At 41.3% G+C, this 16,359-nt stretch overlaps 2 protein-coding genes across 2 annotated transcripts in view; one reads left to right on the top strand and one right to left on the bottom strand.

Annotated features, from left to right (window-relative positions):
• LOC138966459 (carbohydrate sulfotransferase 11-like) overlaps window positions 1–2,102 on the top strand; it is an 8,949-nt gene extending 6,847 nt beyond the window's left edge. Inside the window, exon 5 of the mRNA XM_070338713.1 lies at window positions 1–2,102. This exon is cut by the window's left edge and continues 2,036 nt beyond it. The gene's annotated coding sequence lies outside the window, so the exon portion shown is untranslated.
• Window positions 2,103–3,049: 947 nt separating this feature from the next.
• On the bottom strand, window positions 3,050–16,331 carry LOC138966366 (probable tubulin polyglutamylase TTLL9). The gene is made up of 14 exons (XM_070338573.1): window positions 16,191–16,331; window positions 15,605–15,650; window positions 15,093–15,179; window positions 14,650–14,761; window positions 13,564–13,649; window positions 13,366–13,399; window positions 12,065–12,199; window positions 11,424–11,558; window positions 10,942–11,029; window positions 10,411–10,532; window positions 9,161–9,294; window positions 6,773–6,886; window positions 5,971–6,098; window positions 3,050–5,656 (listed from the first exon to the last, which is right to left on the bottom strand). Exons 2-14 carry the CDS (start codon window positions 15,643–15,645, stop codon window positions 5,583–5,585), a joined length of 1,290 nt encoding a protein of 429 aa, XP_070194674.1. The 5' UTR covers window positions 15,646–15,650; window positions 16,191–16,331; the 3' UTR covers window positions 3,050–5,582.
• Window positions 16,332–16,359: the final 28 nt, after the last annotated feature.

Raw genomic sequence — 16,359 nt, 5'->3', positions numbered from 1 at the left:
TGGTTAATAGCGTCATGTTATTCGAACACGTACTAAACATTAACTGTCTGGCTACTTTCAGTGCAAAGTGAGCTTTTATCGTCTTATAAATTTCGCATTTTTTACGAAATATTGTCCTTGCTTTGTAGGTTTTTCTCTTCCATATATACATTGATTTCGAAGGATATCATACATTTGCAAATACATGTACTGTTAACGAGACCTCAGCGACCGCGTCTTTATGGCTGGAAGTATGAGTTTGTACACGAACATTGAACGTTAAATTTTTTGGAATTTGTGTGTGTGTTTTTTTTTCTTTTTGTTTTGTGGGGTGTGTTTTTTGTTTTGATAATACACGAACGTGACAGAACATCAAGTTTTCGCTTTCCGCACTGTATCAGACCCACATTGCTTGTGTTCAAAACGAACAAACAGGGGATCCCGGAAAATGCGAATGACAATCTCACAAACATCCGTTTTTGAACAATTATTCCTGGTTACGATCGAATTTGTATTTTTGCATCCAGCAAAACCTCGATGTTGATTGACATTCTTGATTTGGGTGTCTGAATTTAAGTTTATGAATTCCTACAGTCTTTCTGAGCTGGCCATTTATTGTTTTGTTGTGTTGTATTTTGTATTTGTGTTCTATTTTTGTTTGTTTGTCGCTTTTGAACACTTATAACAAACTAGATGATTACCCGCTTCGCCGGGTACCGGCTTCGCCGGGAAGAAGTAGAGCCGAATACCAGGCTGCGCCTGGGACCCGGCAAAGCCGGGTGTACGCCGGCTTTGCCGGCGCACGAAGGAAAGGAGATAAACGCGCAAAACACTGGAGACCTTCTAAAAATAGTAACGTGCAGTGACCTTCTAAAAATAGTAACGTAGTAACGGGAATATGGATTGACGCCACACGGAAGAAGGGAGATAATCGCGGCTGAAAACACTGGAGAAGATAAGGAAGAGTTACTGGTAGTGGATCCAGACCAAAAAAAACAAAATCGGTTCAGCGCGCACTGCGAGCACGTGTTGAAATATCTCATCGACCAGGTTGTGTCCAGGGTGTACCTGAATATGATCACCAAATTTGAAACAGATCCATCGAGAACCTTGGCCGCGCGTCGCGCACAGACACACAGACAGACAGACAGACACTAGTCGTATATATATATATAGAAGCATTCCTGTTTACGATATAGCCCGTCCTGGTAAGACAAAGGTGGCCCAAGTTGATTGCCGCCAAATGCGATAGGGGTTGTACATCGTTTACAAGAGTTTAGCAAAAAAATGGTATTGCTTTATATTTTAGTTTTTGAGTCACTTGAGAAAAAGTGACTCTATGTAATCGGTCAGTGTTAGTCTGTCCGGCCGGCCGTCCGTCCGGACGGCCGGCCGTCCGTCCGTAGACACCACCTTAACGTTGGACTTTTCTCGGAAACTATCAAAGCGATCGGGCTCATATTTTGTTTAGTCGTGACCTCCAATGACCTCTACACTTTAACGATGGTTTCGTTGACCTTTGACCTTTTTCAAGGTCACAGGTCAGCGTCAAAGGAAAAATTAGACATTTTATATCTTTTCTCGGAAACTATCAAAGCGATCGGGCTCATATTTTGTTTAGTCGTGACCTCCAATGACCTCTACACTTTAACGATGATTTCGTTGACCTTTGACCTTTTTCAAGGTCACAGGTCAGCGTCAAAGGAAAAATTAGACATTTTATATCTTTGACAAAGTTCATCGGATGTGATTGAAACTTTGTAGGATTATTCTTTACATCAAAGTATTTACATCTGTAGCCTTTTACGAACGTTATCAGAAAAACAAGGGAGATAACTAGCCTTTTCTGTTCGGCAACACACAACTTAACGTTGGGCTTTTCTCGGAAACTATAAAAGTGACCGGGCTCAAATTTTATGTGAACGTGACTCATTGTGTTGTGAATAGCAATTTCTTCCTGTCCATCTGATGCCTCATATAATATTCAGAACTGCGAAAGTGACTCGATCGAGCGTTTGCTCTTCTTGTTTTGTATATTGATCATACCATACATTCCCGTTTCTCTGTTTGTGGTATTCTGTTGTTTTTGGTTGATGTTACCTTGATGAAACAATATTACTCCTTTGATGTGTGCGAGGGTGTGTGTACAATACAACTTTATTGGTTTACTTGCGGGTACAAACAGAATTGTGCGTGTCACGTGTGTGAGTGTGTGTGTGTGTCAGTGTGTGTGTGTCGGTCTGAGTGTGTGTGTCCTTTACAGGCGTTTTGGTTATTTTCTTACACACAGGGCATAGGGCATGCTGGTTGAATGGGGAGGGGGGGGGGGGGGTAGTATGTTTTGGGATCGATGGGGTGATGGTGGCTGGGAATATAAGAGTGGACGGTGAGTTCGAAGCGGGGCCGGGGGGGGGGGGGGGAGCAAAGTTGACACCCAGTGATTATAAGAAAAGAAAGGGGTTGCGTCGGGTGTCTTTCAGTGCAGCCGACAAGAAAACAACAGCAATACACTACAACAACAAAGCGGCAGCACCGTGTTTGACCCTATTTCCCCGTGTCTGTGAGTGACAGTGCACATTACAGCGTTTTGTGCACCACACTGCACGTCACGTTTTTCTTCGTCAGTTTCTACACCCAGGTGTTATATGTCAGTGGGGCTTTTTTCACATAGCTCCGAGAGATTTGAGGCCTGCAAGAGAAAAGGGACGACAGAAAAAGTCAGATGCAAAATGTTTCTGACAATCATGCCACGCTCAGCAACTATAGGTTTTCGTTATGACGTTGTCTTGTTCGTGTCAGCACGTGAAAAGTTAACAGGTGGAGCGGGGGTCTGGTTGGGGGTGGGATATGGTGGAGGCGCGGGAGGGGGTGGTGCTCGCATTTATTGGAGAATTGGTGGCAGTGTGTGCTTTATATTTTGTGCACTACATGTGTAGGCCTATATAGGCCCTATGTTGATTCACACATACACACACACACAAATCACCATGTTCTCTTTCTCAAACACACACACACACACACACACACACACACACACACACACACACACACACACACACACACACATCAATACAAATTAATAATGCTCTTTATACTTAATGGCAGAACAATTTATAATACCAGAACCGTCGTGCATCTGATTATACAAACATGTTTCAAAAACAGACTTAGCAACAGATATTAGTTAAAATAATCAGTTTAACTCTTCAGATGTCAAACTGAGTGTTAAAAATATAAACTATACTGTGGCATGACACGTTTACTCTATGTCACTCAGTGAAACACATATTGCATGCCGTAATCATAATTATTAATATAGTTAACAGTTCAAGTATTTCCCAGAGTCTTTACAAGGACAACTCATTTACACTAATACTAATACACTTATACATGTACATTGAAAACTATGTTTAATGTCAGTGGAAAGAAAAAGAAAACTATTCTGAGTCAGTATTCTGTAGGCCTTTTTTTTGGGGGGGGGGGCCCGGGGGGGGGGGGGGGGTGAGAGATAGGGAGGGGCGAGTGCAGGGTGGTAGGCGAGGGTTGCTTTGGCAAGTGCATGTATAATACTATTTCTCCATGCCTTTGTTTCACTCCCAGAGTACTATGCAACCATATTATTTGTATCACTTGTGCCTTGTTCATTGTTTTCATTTACATTACACAATTTCATGGAGAGAACAACAAAATCACTACATGTATTTGCTGCCTTTGAATACTTCATACCTGTTGACAACAAATTGAAAAACAGAAACAATGTTCTTACATTCATGTTGCAGCAAGTTACACACACACACACACACACACAAACACACACACACGCATGCACAAACACACACACAACACACCCACATGCGTGCACACACACACACACTAACACATACACACACACAAACATGCATGCATGCACAAACACACACACACACACACACACACAAACACACACACACAGAGAGTCTATATCGTTTGGTCTTTGGTGTGAATCTGACATGCAGCAATCTTTCTGCATCATGAAAGTCAGACATAATAAGGACTGGGTGGCCGAGTGGTAACGCACTTGCGCTCGGAAGCGAGAGGTTGTGAGTTCGACCCTGGGTCAGGGCGTTAGCAATTTTCTCCCCCCTTTCCTAACCTAGGTGGTGGGTTCAAGTGCTTGTCTTTCGGATGAGACGAAAAACCGAGGTCCCTTCGTGTACACCACATTGGGGTGTGCACGTTAAAGATCCCACGATTGACAAAAGGGTCTTTCCTGGCAAAATTGTATAGGCATAGATAAAAATGTCCACCAAAATACCCGTGTGACTTGGAATAATAGGCCGTGAAAAGTAGGATATGCGCCAAAATGGCTGCGATCTGCTGGCCGATGTGAATGCGTGATGTATTGTGTAAAAAAAAATTCCATCTCACACGGCATAAATAAAAATCCCTGCGCCTTGAATATGTGCGTGATATAAATTGCATAAAATAAAAATAAAAAAATTTAAAAATAAATCCCTGCGCTTAGAACTGTACCCACGGAATACGCGCGATATAAGCATCATATTGATTGATTGAAGTACTTGGTCAGTTCCAGTGGTTCTAAACTGCTAATTTAAGGCTGTTTTTGTTTTTATCTCACACGGCAAAAATAGATCCCTGCGCCTTGAGTCCGAGTCTGGAGATACGCGCGCGATATAAGACTTCATATAACATAACATTCTTTTGTCAAATGTGTTTTTCCGAAACTGAAATAAAACGCAAAAATGTCTGCAAAAAAATAACGCCTACTACTACAAAAGAGGAACATGAAAACAGCTTTCTGTAGTCGTTTCTTCTTTGTAAGAACCATGCAAAAAGGAAGTGTTTCAGTTTCTACCAAAGTGATACAATGAGATCAAAACTGTGCGTGTCATTGCAGTTCACACAGTCAATGATTCCACAGTGTCTATATTCCACATACAAATCTGCATCATTTAAAAAAGCAAATGGAAAAAGGACAAACGAAAAGCGAGTTTGCTGGGAAGAAAACTGGAAGTTAGGTTGAGAAAAAAAGAATGATGTATTAGTTTTGCAAATTAACGAAGAAATGAATGAAAATGAAATTCAGGGTCCATATTATTCCTACCTATCATAAATCAGGGCAATTAAAATAAACCAGAAAAAATAATAACAATAAACTCCTTTGAGGGGATGCATCATGTTACATTCAATTCCAAATGAACACTTGTAACGTATGAGTTGTTTAACCCAATGCCTCTCCGAGCGCCAAATATACAGATCCTGGATCGCCAGTAAACGCCTGTTATACACAGTGCCACCTTTGACACGTATCTGTTTCTCTTTCTTCCTACTTCCTGCCGGGTTTCAAAGTTAATAACTTCGGAAAACTTGCAGTGGTTACTTTGCTACCATTTTTATAATTAGGAAAAATGATGGAGTAATTTCTCCATTGCACGGGAGGCAAAGGGTTAAAATGAAATGTCCACTGAATAACAAGCAGTTCACTGTGTAAAGAAGAGATTGCCTATTTCTCTCACAGACACAGATTTACTCCACTAGCACAGAAAAAGCTGAGGCTGAATACAAAATAACATAGTCTAAGGAGAGTGCACAGGTGCTCAGCCCTATGGAACTTTCTTCAATGCCTGTGCTGTTTGGAACACCTGCCTCAGGTTGTCCTTCCTGTCTTCCTTGCAACCTGTACAAATGGAGAAAAGAGTTTTATTTCATAGGAGTGTCTTCGCGACAGATAATTCAACCACGGTGACTTGGGTTTCAGTGAACAGTTTGATTGTATACTCTGGCTATACTCATCTTCTGCTAGCTACATGAATCATTGCACATGCATGTACACACACTCACACACGCACACACACACACACACACACACACACACACACACACACACACACACACACACACACACACACACGCGCACACACACACACACACACACACACACACACACACACACACACACACACACACACACACACACTGTATATTACAGACCTAGAAATGCGTTGAGGGATGTAGCAAAGTTGTTGACGTAGTCGCTGGTGATGCTGTCATCGAGAATGACGGCGCCGTCATCCCACAGTAAGTCAAACAGACCTATGCGACGCTCCTTGCCTGTCAGCCTGTAACATCATCATCATTCATTGTTATGCTTGCTACAATTACAATAGTTTGAAAGTAAAATGCCTCTTAGAGCAATTTATTTCAGGTGCATTGGCCGGGTTTGTATATGGGTTGTGGAAGGGTTAATACCCTTGGACAGGAGCACGTTTTTCTGACACACCTCTCACTAGTGATTGGCCCCTCCCATGTTTGTCAGAGGAAACACATGGGTATTCACTCTTCCACAACCCATACAAACACAACAGAGTTATTTTCGCAATTCGTATATTCCACTTCCAAGCGAACATGCAGCTTTCAGAAACTTTACAATGTTTTAAAATTTCACACTGGAGTATTGTAGAAAAGCTACTAAACACAAATTCACTGCGGACCATTTTTTTCAGAGAGAATCAACCAGTGTTGACAGCCATACTTGAGGTAATATTGAAACCAACTTAATTAGCATGCAAGCAAGCAGCCAACTTGCTTGGGCACCAAACCAACACTACCAAACCAGATCAATCTTACCCAACAAATCAGCCAATCAACTAACAACACACAAAGACTGATATTTATCCTCTTTTGTACTAATTAAAATGTAGACAAATCTAACAATATAGCACAAGTAAACTGCAAATTACTGGTAAGTATCTCCTCTTTCACCTTTAACAGACTGTGTAAAACTGCACCTTACCTGTTTTCCATGTCCAAGACATTGAGGACATCATTGAGCAACCCAAACTTCAGATTATAGTCGTCATGATTGCTGGCAGTAAGGGAAGGGGAAGCGTTCACTTCGATCAGCCATCTGCACATATGTGGACAATGTCATCTCATCTACAGCGGACACTACAAACTGATGCACCTAAAATTCAATAAAACCTCCTAGTTGTTTCTGCATATATATCGAGACAAAAACTATAACCTTAATTTGTTTGTTTGTTTGTTTATTTGTTGCTTAACGTCCAGCCGACTACGCAGAGCCATATCAGGACGAGGAAGGGGGGGATGAAGGGGGCCACTTGTCAAGCGATTCCTGTTTACAAATGCACTAACCCATTACTTGTGTCCCAGCAGGCTTTAGTAAAACTAAATTAATACCTACTGGAAGATTACCAGTTTCCAGTATGTTAAAATAGGCTTAACCTATCTACTGCTGGACTTACATCAGAACACTAACAGATTAAACTATACATGAATCGCGAGACAAGCGGCAAGAGAAGAGATTTTTGGAAAAAATACAGGTGAATGAGCAAGAAGGCAGAAAAAAGAAAAGAATTCATGAAGAAAAAGAGAGCATGACAGGAAAGAGGAACCAAAAATCTACCTAACAGCAAACTAGAAAGCTCCTGCGGTTCCAAAAACAGGAGGGGCCTTTAATTTCATAACCGCAGTGCCCCACTGCGGGAAACCTTAATTTATAAAGACACTCACAAACATAAATACACACACACACACACACGCACAGTCATGGCTATATATAATGCAACATTTACATTTCAAGTTTGGGATCAATAAAGTATATATACTCAAAGGCAAAAGTTAGGTACCGCCCTTGAAAAAACCAGCTGACTTCATCTGTGCCAAACTCCTTGTTCCTAAGTTTATGAAACCAAATGGCTGTCAGGCCTTACACAACAGTGGGTGAGCAATGCTGTGTTAGCAGGAAACTTGCTCGGGATCCACGGAGGCCTGGCTAGGGAACGAAACTGCCAAACTGCAAAAAGTGGACCATTTTTACGCTGGCGCGTGGGCAAGCCTGGGCGGGAAAGATGAAAAATTCGTTATGCACGTGCAGGGAGGATGTGTTGAGAGTGAACTGTTGTCACCAGTTAGGCTTTATAGCCCCGCGATTTTCTGCTAGCCACCATCTTCTCACTATGCCTCCCAGACGAAAGGTGACCAACTTCAACAAAGCCCGGGCCATCGCATGGCTGCAAGACGGCGTAAGCAAGCGAGAAGTGGGCAGACGACTTGGAGTGTCCCATTCTGTCGTGGTCAGGCTGCATCAGAAGTTCCAGGCCACCAACAGCGTTCTGGAGAGGCCCAGGTCAGGACGGCCTAAGAAGACAACACAGCGTGAAGATCGCTTCATCAGAAGACAAGCTCTGCAGCAGCGAGACACCACTGCAAACATCATCAGGGAGAGCTGAGGGTGGCAACAAACACCAACGTCAGCACGAAAACCATCCGCAAACGCCTGCACTAAGTTGGCCTGCGATCACGTCGTCCAGCTGTACGGCCATGACTGACAGCAGCTCATCGCCAGGTTGTCCCGTTTGGATCTACCCGCCCCACACCAGATTGGTGCGCAGGCTGTGTTCCAGGACGATAACGCGACACCTCACAGAGCGAGGCTGGTCAACAACTTCATCCAGCAGGCTGGTGTCACCAGGATGAACTGGCCGGCCTGCAGCCCTGATTTCAACCCCATCGAGCACCTGTGGGATGAGCTGGACAGGCGAGTGAGGAACAACCACCCACCCCCAAGGAACCTGCAGCAACTGCTTCAGTTCCTGCAAATGGAATGGCAGGCCATTCCTCAGGCCTTCTGCAGGAAGCTGGTAAACTCGATGCGGAACAGGACTGCAGAAGGCATCGCAAAACGCGGTGGACACACCCATTACTGAACTGTTCGGAACTTGCAAATTTTGTTTTCGACCCCCATGTTGTTTCAGAGCTTGTTGACATGTAATGCGTGAATGAAATGTCACCATATTTTGGAAAAGGATCGCAGAGATAATGAATTAAACATGTTACAAATTTGATTCAATTTTGTTTGGTGGTTTGGAAGCTGTGTTTGTTTGCGTAAGTGGTCCCTAACTTTTTCCTATGAGTATATAATCCTAGCCATGCAGCTCAAAACAGAGTTTGCGGTTAATGATGCAACTGTGTTATTGCCAGACTCAGAAGACAATAGGTCAGTTGAACCTGGATAGAAACTATGTATGGGTCCAGATGCTCTATAGCTTTGTCCGTTTAGTAGAAAAATTGATTGTCAGAAGACCTCCATGTCAACAACAAAAAAAGCAATGCGGCAGATCCAAACAGTATCTGAGAGCACCACTGATGTAACACTTACGGTTTGAGGTTTGCGTCAATAAGGATGTCGTAGCCGTACAGCTCGAAGCAGTGCTTGTCATTGATGATGACTCGCTGGCAGCTCTGCAGGCTGTAGATGAAGATCTCGTTGATGTCCTTGAACAGCTGCTCCACCTGCACACAAAGCCCAATAAAGTGCAACATGTTTTAAAGATAAACTACTCCCAGAAGTACTTCAGTGAAAGCCTCAAAATAATTGGGTGAGGCTGGCGCACGAAGCTTTGGCACTGAATCTTTGGTAAAATGCCTTTGCCAAGTCAACTTTGTGCTCAATCAAGGACAGTCTATACAGTACAGACCAGAATTCCCTGTGCATAGAACCCCTCATACACTTACTTAATGTCATCTAATTCCTTGGAATTTGATTTTTTTTTTGAAGCCATATAGGTACTTTTATCTTCTTCTTCTTCTGCGTTCGTGGGCTGAAACTCCCACGAACACTCGTGTTTTTTGCACGAGTGAAATTTTACGTGTATGAACGTTTTTTACCCCGCCATTTAGGCAGCCATACGCCGCTTTTGGTGGAAGCATGCTGGGTATTTTCGTGTTTCTATAACCCACCGAACTCTGACATGGATTACAGGATCTTTTTCGTGCGCACTTGGTCTTGTGCTTGCGTGTACACACGGGGGTGTTCGGACACCGAGGAGAGTCTGCACACAAAGTTGACTCTGAGAAATAAATCTCTTGCCGAACGTGGGGACGAACTCACGCTGACAGCGGCCAACTGAATACAAATCCAGCGCTCTACCGACTGAGCTACATCCCCGCCCCTGGTACTTTTATAACACACGAGTCCTTGTTCAACAAACTGGACAATATACTGGTTGGTCAGTGGTTATTTTGGATGGATGTTTCAGCAGTCCGTTAAGTTGACCAACCAGCTTGTGGTCATCACATGTATAGGTCAATAACAAAACAGTATTGGCAGGTAGTGACCAGCATATTGTGTGGGCTTCAACAAACAAGCCACCAGGAATGTGACAGGGTGACGCAGTAGTCGCAGCTGTTTGTGATAGGGTCAGACTGCTATTGTTGCCTGGTATGTTCTTGAACATTTTTGTGTTCAGCAAAGCTGATTTTTATAGGGATATTACATTAGCCCAAACACACTTCTGTTTGACTGGCTTATTTATTTGCCTCTAAACATAATTTAAGTGTTGCATGTAGCTAGATACAGGAACATAAATGAATATCAGAAAAAAGGCAGAACTATGGCTGGAGACTTACATTCTCTACCCCATGCTTGGCAGTGAGGTACATACGCAGCTGCTGTAAGGACCACTTGCAGCCTTTCTCCGGGTCGTAGTCTGGTGCCGTCTTCTGGACAGCCACATTTGTCAGATGAACGTCTTGTGTTCATGTTAAAGAAAATCTCGTCCCAAAAAAAAATAATAAAAAAACAACAACTGAGAACTCACTACCAAGAATCCGCCCAACACTAAAAAGCAAAACAATTAAACAAGAGGCAAATATTCACTGCAAAAACAACAATACAAATATAAGTGGGCAGCATGCCAAAAATTTCCCTTTATTTGAGGCGTTTGTCTCAAGACAGTGATATTCTCTTTGGTAAACTAACCAGCAGTCTGGATGTCTTGCTTGTTTGGAAGTTACCTCTCATCTTAGGGGGTCTCACATTACAGTTATTGCTATGGATTTAAATTGTGTTGTAACATTTCTCAGACAAACATAGCTTCCTTAGCTCTTGAGATAGATCAGTAAACTAGTTGTGAAAAGCACAAATGAACTCAAGGATACAGCTGTTTTCAATAGACTCCAGGGAGAATCTGGTGTTGGAGAAGCGAGCAAAACCACTGCGATACAACCAAACCCGTAACGGGGTATACTGCAACACAGAGACACAGACATTTTTTATATGGCTGAAAAAAATACAAGTATAGTTCGATCAAGTTTACACATCAACAGCAAAATCACTGTAATATAATCATACATGTAAGGGTGAATACTAATACACGAAACAGACACTTTCGTCTCTTGCTCTCTGATCGTAAACAGAGCTGTATGACAAGGTGCAGAAGATTATTGGCAGAAGTGAAGGAATTCAAATCAAATCATTTAAACTATGTACAGCTTTGTCTTATATGACACACAGAAACCCACAGACATACACATATTTACATGCGTACAAACACACGCACACACACACACAAAAGAACGCACCGGCCATCAGAAACTCAGTAAAAACATACATGTACATATACTTCAGAACGTATACTTACTGAGGTGACAAGAACATAGATCCTGATGTCAAACTTGCGTCCACCAATGAGGTAAGGGTTTTCAATGTATCGCTGCACAACATAGGTCTCAGGGACCTCTTTGGTTTGATCCGAGTTGGGAAGATATTCTGTTCCCTGAAATTGAGATTAAAAAAGGGCTTGATTTTATCCAATTCTATTAATTTTAGGCAAAGGGATCTGAATACAGAGGCACTTGCATCTGGAACTTAATATTTTTGCAAATTCCAGAACAGTGAAAAAGTGTGGTGGTGTGTGTGAATGTATTGTTTTGTCAATAACAAACGTTCCAACAACCTACCTTTCTTGTTTTTTTATTCTGAACTTTGGAACTTTGGCAGTCTCTTTGTTTTTGGTGTGTGTGAGAGTTAAAAAAAGCGAAATAGCACCCGCTTCCTCTTTCACTGACTTTTAACTTTTCAAACAGCATCTAACACAGTATGCATTTGGAAAGACATGTCTGCTACGTGTGACAACTTCTCGTTTTTCTATTCAATATTTTCTATAAAAGCTGTGTTGTCACATTTTGTCATTATTTCTTTTCATGTGTAAGATGGCTAGTACAGTTAGCATTATTCAAACAGAAACACTGAAAACTGAATAAGTACATTGGTGAGCTGTACCTTTTTCCAATCTGTGATGTCTTTAAGGCGTTTGAAGAGAAAGATGCCTTTGCCCTGAGATCTGGCAATGGGCTTCATGATCCAGATAAAGCCAGGGTTGCGTCGGTACTCATCCACAAAGATGTGGTACTCTGACTGAATCACATGAACAGCATGATAAATTAGCAAATAGTACATACATTGTTTAGTCAGGTTAATTAATGTTAAATGATTTAATGCCATGGTTGAAACTGCACATGGAGTAAATAATCACTTAGTCACTGAATAAAAACAGTATTCTCAAAGAAGAGAAGTTATAAGTAATTGATTAAGCCAGCTCACGCCATATAAAACAAGTCGCGTAAGGCGAAAATACAACATTTAGTCAAGTAGCTGTCGAACTCACAGAATGAAACTGAACGCAATGCAACGCAGCAAGACCGTATGCTCGTAGCATCGTCAGTCCACCGCTCATGGCAAAGGCAGTGAAATTGACAAGAAGAGCGGGGTAGTAGTTGCGCTGAGAAGGATAGCACGCTTTTCTGTACCTCTCTTCGTTTTAACTTTCTGAGCGTGTTTTCAATCCAAACATATCATATCTATATGTTTTTGGAATCAGGAACCGACAAGGAATAAGATGAAAGTGTTTTTAAATTGATTTGAAAAATTTAATTTTGATCATATTTTTTATATTTTTAATTTTCAGAGCTTGTTTTTAATCCAAATGTAACTATTTGGAATCAGAAAATGATGGAGAATAAGATGAACGTAAATTTGGATCGTTTTATAATTTTTTTTTTTTTTTTACAATTTTCAGATTTTTAATGACCAAAGTCATTAATTAATTTTTAAGCCACCAAGCTGAAATGCAATACCGAAGTCCGGGCTTCGTCGGAGATTACTTGACCAAAATTTCAACCAATTTGGTTGAAAAATGAGAGCGTGACAGTGCCGCCTCAACTTTCACGAAAAGCCGGATATGACGTCATCAAAGACATTTATCAAAAAAATGAAAAAAACGTCTGAGGATATCATACCCAGGAACTTTCATGTCAAATTTCATAAAGATCGGTCCAGTAGTTTAGTCTGAATCGCTCTACACACACAGACAGACAGACAGACAGACAGACAGACAGACAGACAGACACACATACACCACGACCCTCGTCTCGATTCCCCCCTCTATGTTAAAACATTTAGTCAAAACTTGACTAAATGTAAAAAAAACACGGTCAAATGGCCCACTGAACAAGAAAATATTTGCTACCCATTTATTGATAGTTGAGAGAAAATGTTACTAAATTGTAAACAAGAAAACTTACAGGCAGTTCATATGTTGAAGGAAAGAAGTCACATCTGAAACTAAGTCAAGGAATTTTCGCTAAAATCTTTATATAAAACAAAGATCTCAGACACCATATCAGTATGTGTGCACCAAAACACCCACACATTTTTGTATTGAAACATCTGTACAACATTCAAATGTAAGCACGCATACACATGCACAAATGAAAGGATACTTTTGTGCTTCTAGTTTTCCTGACTCCCTCTCAAGTGCTCTGCGAAGACGCTTCAAGTTTTTCACCATCAAGTTCTTGCGGGTGAGCTGCAAAACAATGAATCTAACTTGTCTTACACTCAAACACACCCAGACCCATTCTGATAATCATCGGTTCATCGCTATCGCTCAAGTCTCTCTGACAGGATGGATAATTACTACGCGGAGGAAGGGGAAAGAAGCGGAACTAAAAGCCGAAATCTATCAAAACAAGAGTTATCTCCCGTATGCTTTTCGCTAATGTTTCTGATAAAAGACGAAATCGATTTCCGAATGACTGACTTCGACAGTGATCTCCGTTCTGTTCTTCACAGATATGATAAAGACATCGTTCTAAGGTCAAAACAAGTCAAAATTTTGAGACTGCTGCTGTGGGAAGGAGACCGTGATATTGTTGCATCACTCCCAACTGGTTACGGAAAAAGTATCGTCCGCTCCGTAGCCATTTTGTTATAATCACGCGACAAAGTTGATTATCACCTGACACTTTTGCCATATTTAGAGTTGTTTGCACAGTAAATACATCCGCAAAAGCTCGCTTGAAACTGTCTTACATAACAATTCCTTTGTAATTTAAAAATTACACAACACCATCAAAAATCATTATCGACGATCGCGAATCTGCTTATATCAATAACGCATTACGAAAAGCTCTAAATATGTAAAACAATCGATTTCCTCTCCAGAGAAGGAAAACAAAGGCATCCTGTCAGGGATAAATCAGACCCGAAGGGAAGGAACTCATTTTGACCTGAGTTCAGGATGACCCAGACCAGAATGTTGGTGTTTATACACTGCACATGAACAGAGAAGCCATAAACATTTGTTTATGATTACCATCTGAGAACAAAATACCAAGATAGATTAAAGACAATGTATGTAAAATGTGTAAAAACAGAGTAAACACACACACACAAACATACACGCATACATGCACACACACACACTCTCTGCTGACTCTCTCCTCCTTGTACTCAAGTGATCCATTGGAGAAAAAAATTACATTTTAAAACATAAATGTTTGGTCAGGTAACAAAACTGCACATACCTCATAGTGGTTGCGAAAGTGGTTGAGTTTGACATGTTCCTCCAGGTAAGCGTGATCAAAGGTATCCTTCATCCAGTGCACTTCACACCAGAAAAAGTCTGGGTCTCCATCCCTGCAAACCAGATCATGACCATGAAGAGAGTTGCTCTATTTCAAATCAAAATCCTTTAAAAACAAAAAACAAAAGACAAAAAAGAAGTAAAATCTCCACCAGCCTCAATCTCTCCCCCTCCCAAAGCCACGAAATTGACCATCCCCCCTCCCCCCCCCCCCCCCCGAGAAACACACACACACACACACACACACACACATGCAGTCGCCATTTAGACATTAAAAGAATGAAGAGTTTTCGGTACTGCAACGACCCTATTTTTTTCTATTGACCCGCGAACCTTTGCAACAAAAAGAAAATCATGAAAAATACAAACGCTTCCTTTACTTACCCAACAACCTCCTGCCAACCTGGTCTGGCTTTTAAAACATCCAGAATTGTATTTTGCAGACCACACCTGAAGCGTATCAAACGATCTCTGGAACAAGCAACCAACCTCTCAGTTATGGTGATGTCAGGAAGTATTACAAACATAGAAAACCATACCTTAGCAATTCCTTAAAATTGATTACTTAGAGAATGTTACGTTTTTGCAATTAGACCTTTTCTTTTCCTTGCACTAAGTGTGTAGCAAATCACTACTGTACATGTATTCATATCAGTAGATTTGTATGTAAATTATTATATAAATATAATGAAAGTCTTTTATCATGCACTGGCTGGCACGAACGTGAGTAATAAATCATGATTGTTCCCCTATAAAATGTGTTGCACTTTGCACAAATAATGGCTGCACATTTTGTACCAATTAATCTCAAGGCACTAAATCTTTTTGTTTGCAGTAAAGACACCTTCCGGAAGTCAAAAACAGGTAACTGAAAGTCACTTCAAAGCATTACATACCCGATGCCTTTCTCCTTCACTTTTACAGGTATCCGCGGCATGGTTCCTATGTGACAAAACCAAAACAAAATCGATGGTGCATGTACAACAACAACAACAACAACAACAACAACAACAACAACAACAACAACAACAACAACAACAACATTTTTTAGTGATGAACTGATTCAGAAGTAAAAGCACATTTTACGTTTCTCATTGCATAATATATATCGTGAAGCATACTCTACTTACGAAATAAATCTGATATACCTCATGAAATTAACAAAAATGATACCAGAAAGTTATCCAGGTTTCCCAATTGCTTCGTTTCCGGCCGATTTATGTGGAGCACGTGATGCGCACAAAAAATATTGGCGGTCTAAAAGTGTCGTCTGCGCAATGATCGCGGCGGCGCCCGCGGCTTTCTTGACCGCCAAGGACGACCGCGCACGTTGTGATACGTCATTCGTTAGACCTCAATAAAATACATCACAGGCACTCTCAATAATCTCACATCTAGAAAAAAATGTGTGGAAAAAACAGTGCATTTCACTTTTCATTTTCAGTTGATGCTGCTAATAAAATCAAACGATTACTGGCTCACCGATTTTAACACTTTCTTGGACGTTCTCAATAGGAAAAAAGTATCTCTCCAGTCATATTACGATGGTAAATGACCCAAACTCTCAAATTCGTCGGCTCACAATCAGCTCTTCGGTTGTCAGCCACGCCATTTTCTGACCGAACGCGCCTTTTTCCCTAAAGAAGTTGCA

The sequence above is a fragment of the Littorina saxatilis genome, linkage group LG1 (genome assembly GCF_037325665.1).
Source record: "Littorina saxatilis isolate snail1 linkage group LG1, US_GU_Lsax_2.0, whole genome shotgun sequence".
NCBI lineage: Eukaryota > Metazoa > Mollusca > Gastropoda > Littorinimorpha > Littorinidae > Littorina > Littorina saxatilis.
The sequence above is the reverse complement of the archived record's forward strand: the minus strand, read 5'-3'. Positions and strand labels throughout refer to the sequence as shown.

Bases quoted from the DNA above. Each gene is read 5' to 3' on its own strand.
- LOC138966366 (XM_070338573.1), bottom strand. From the start codon at position 15,645: ATGCCGCGGATACCTGTAAAAGTGAAGGAGAAAGGCATCGG. The intron at 15,180-15,604 runs GTATGTAATGCT...TGCTTGTTCCAG, and splicing joins GTGAAGGAGAAAGGCATCGG to AGATCGTTTGATACGCTTCA. The intron at 6,099-6,772 runs GTAAGGTGCAGT...ATGATGTTACAG, and splicing joins GTCTTGGACATGGAAAACAG to GCTGACAGGCAAGGAGCGTC.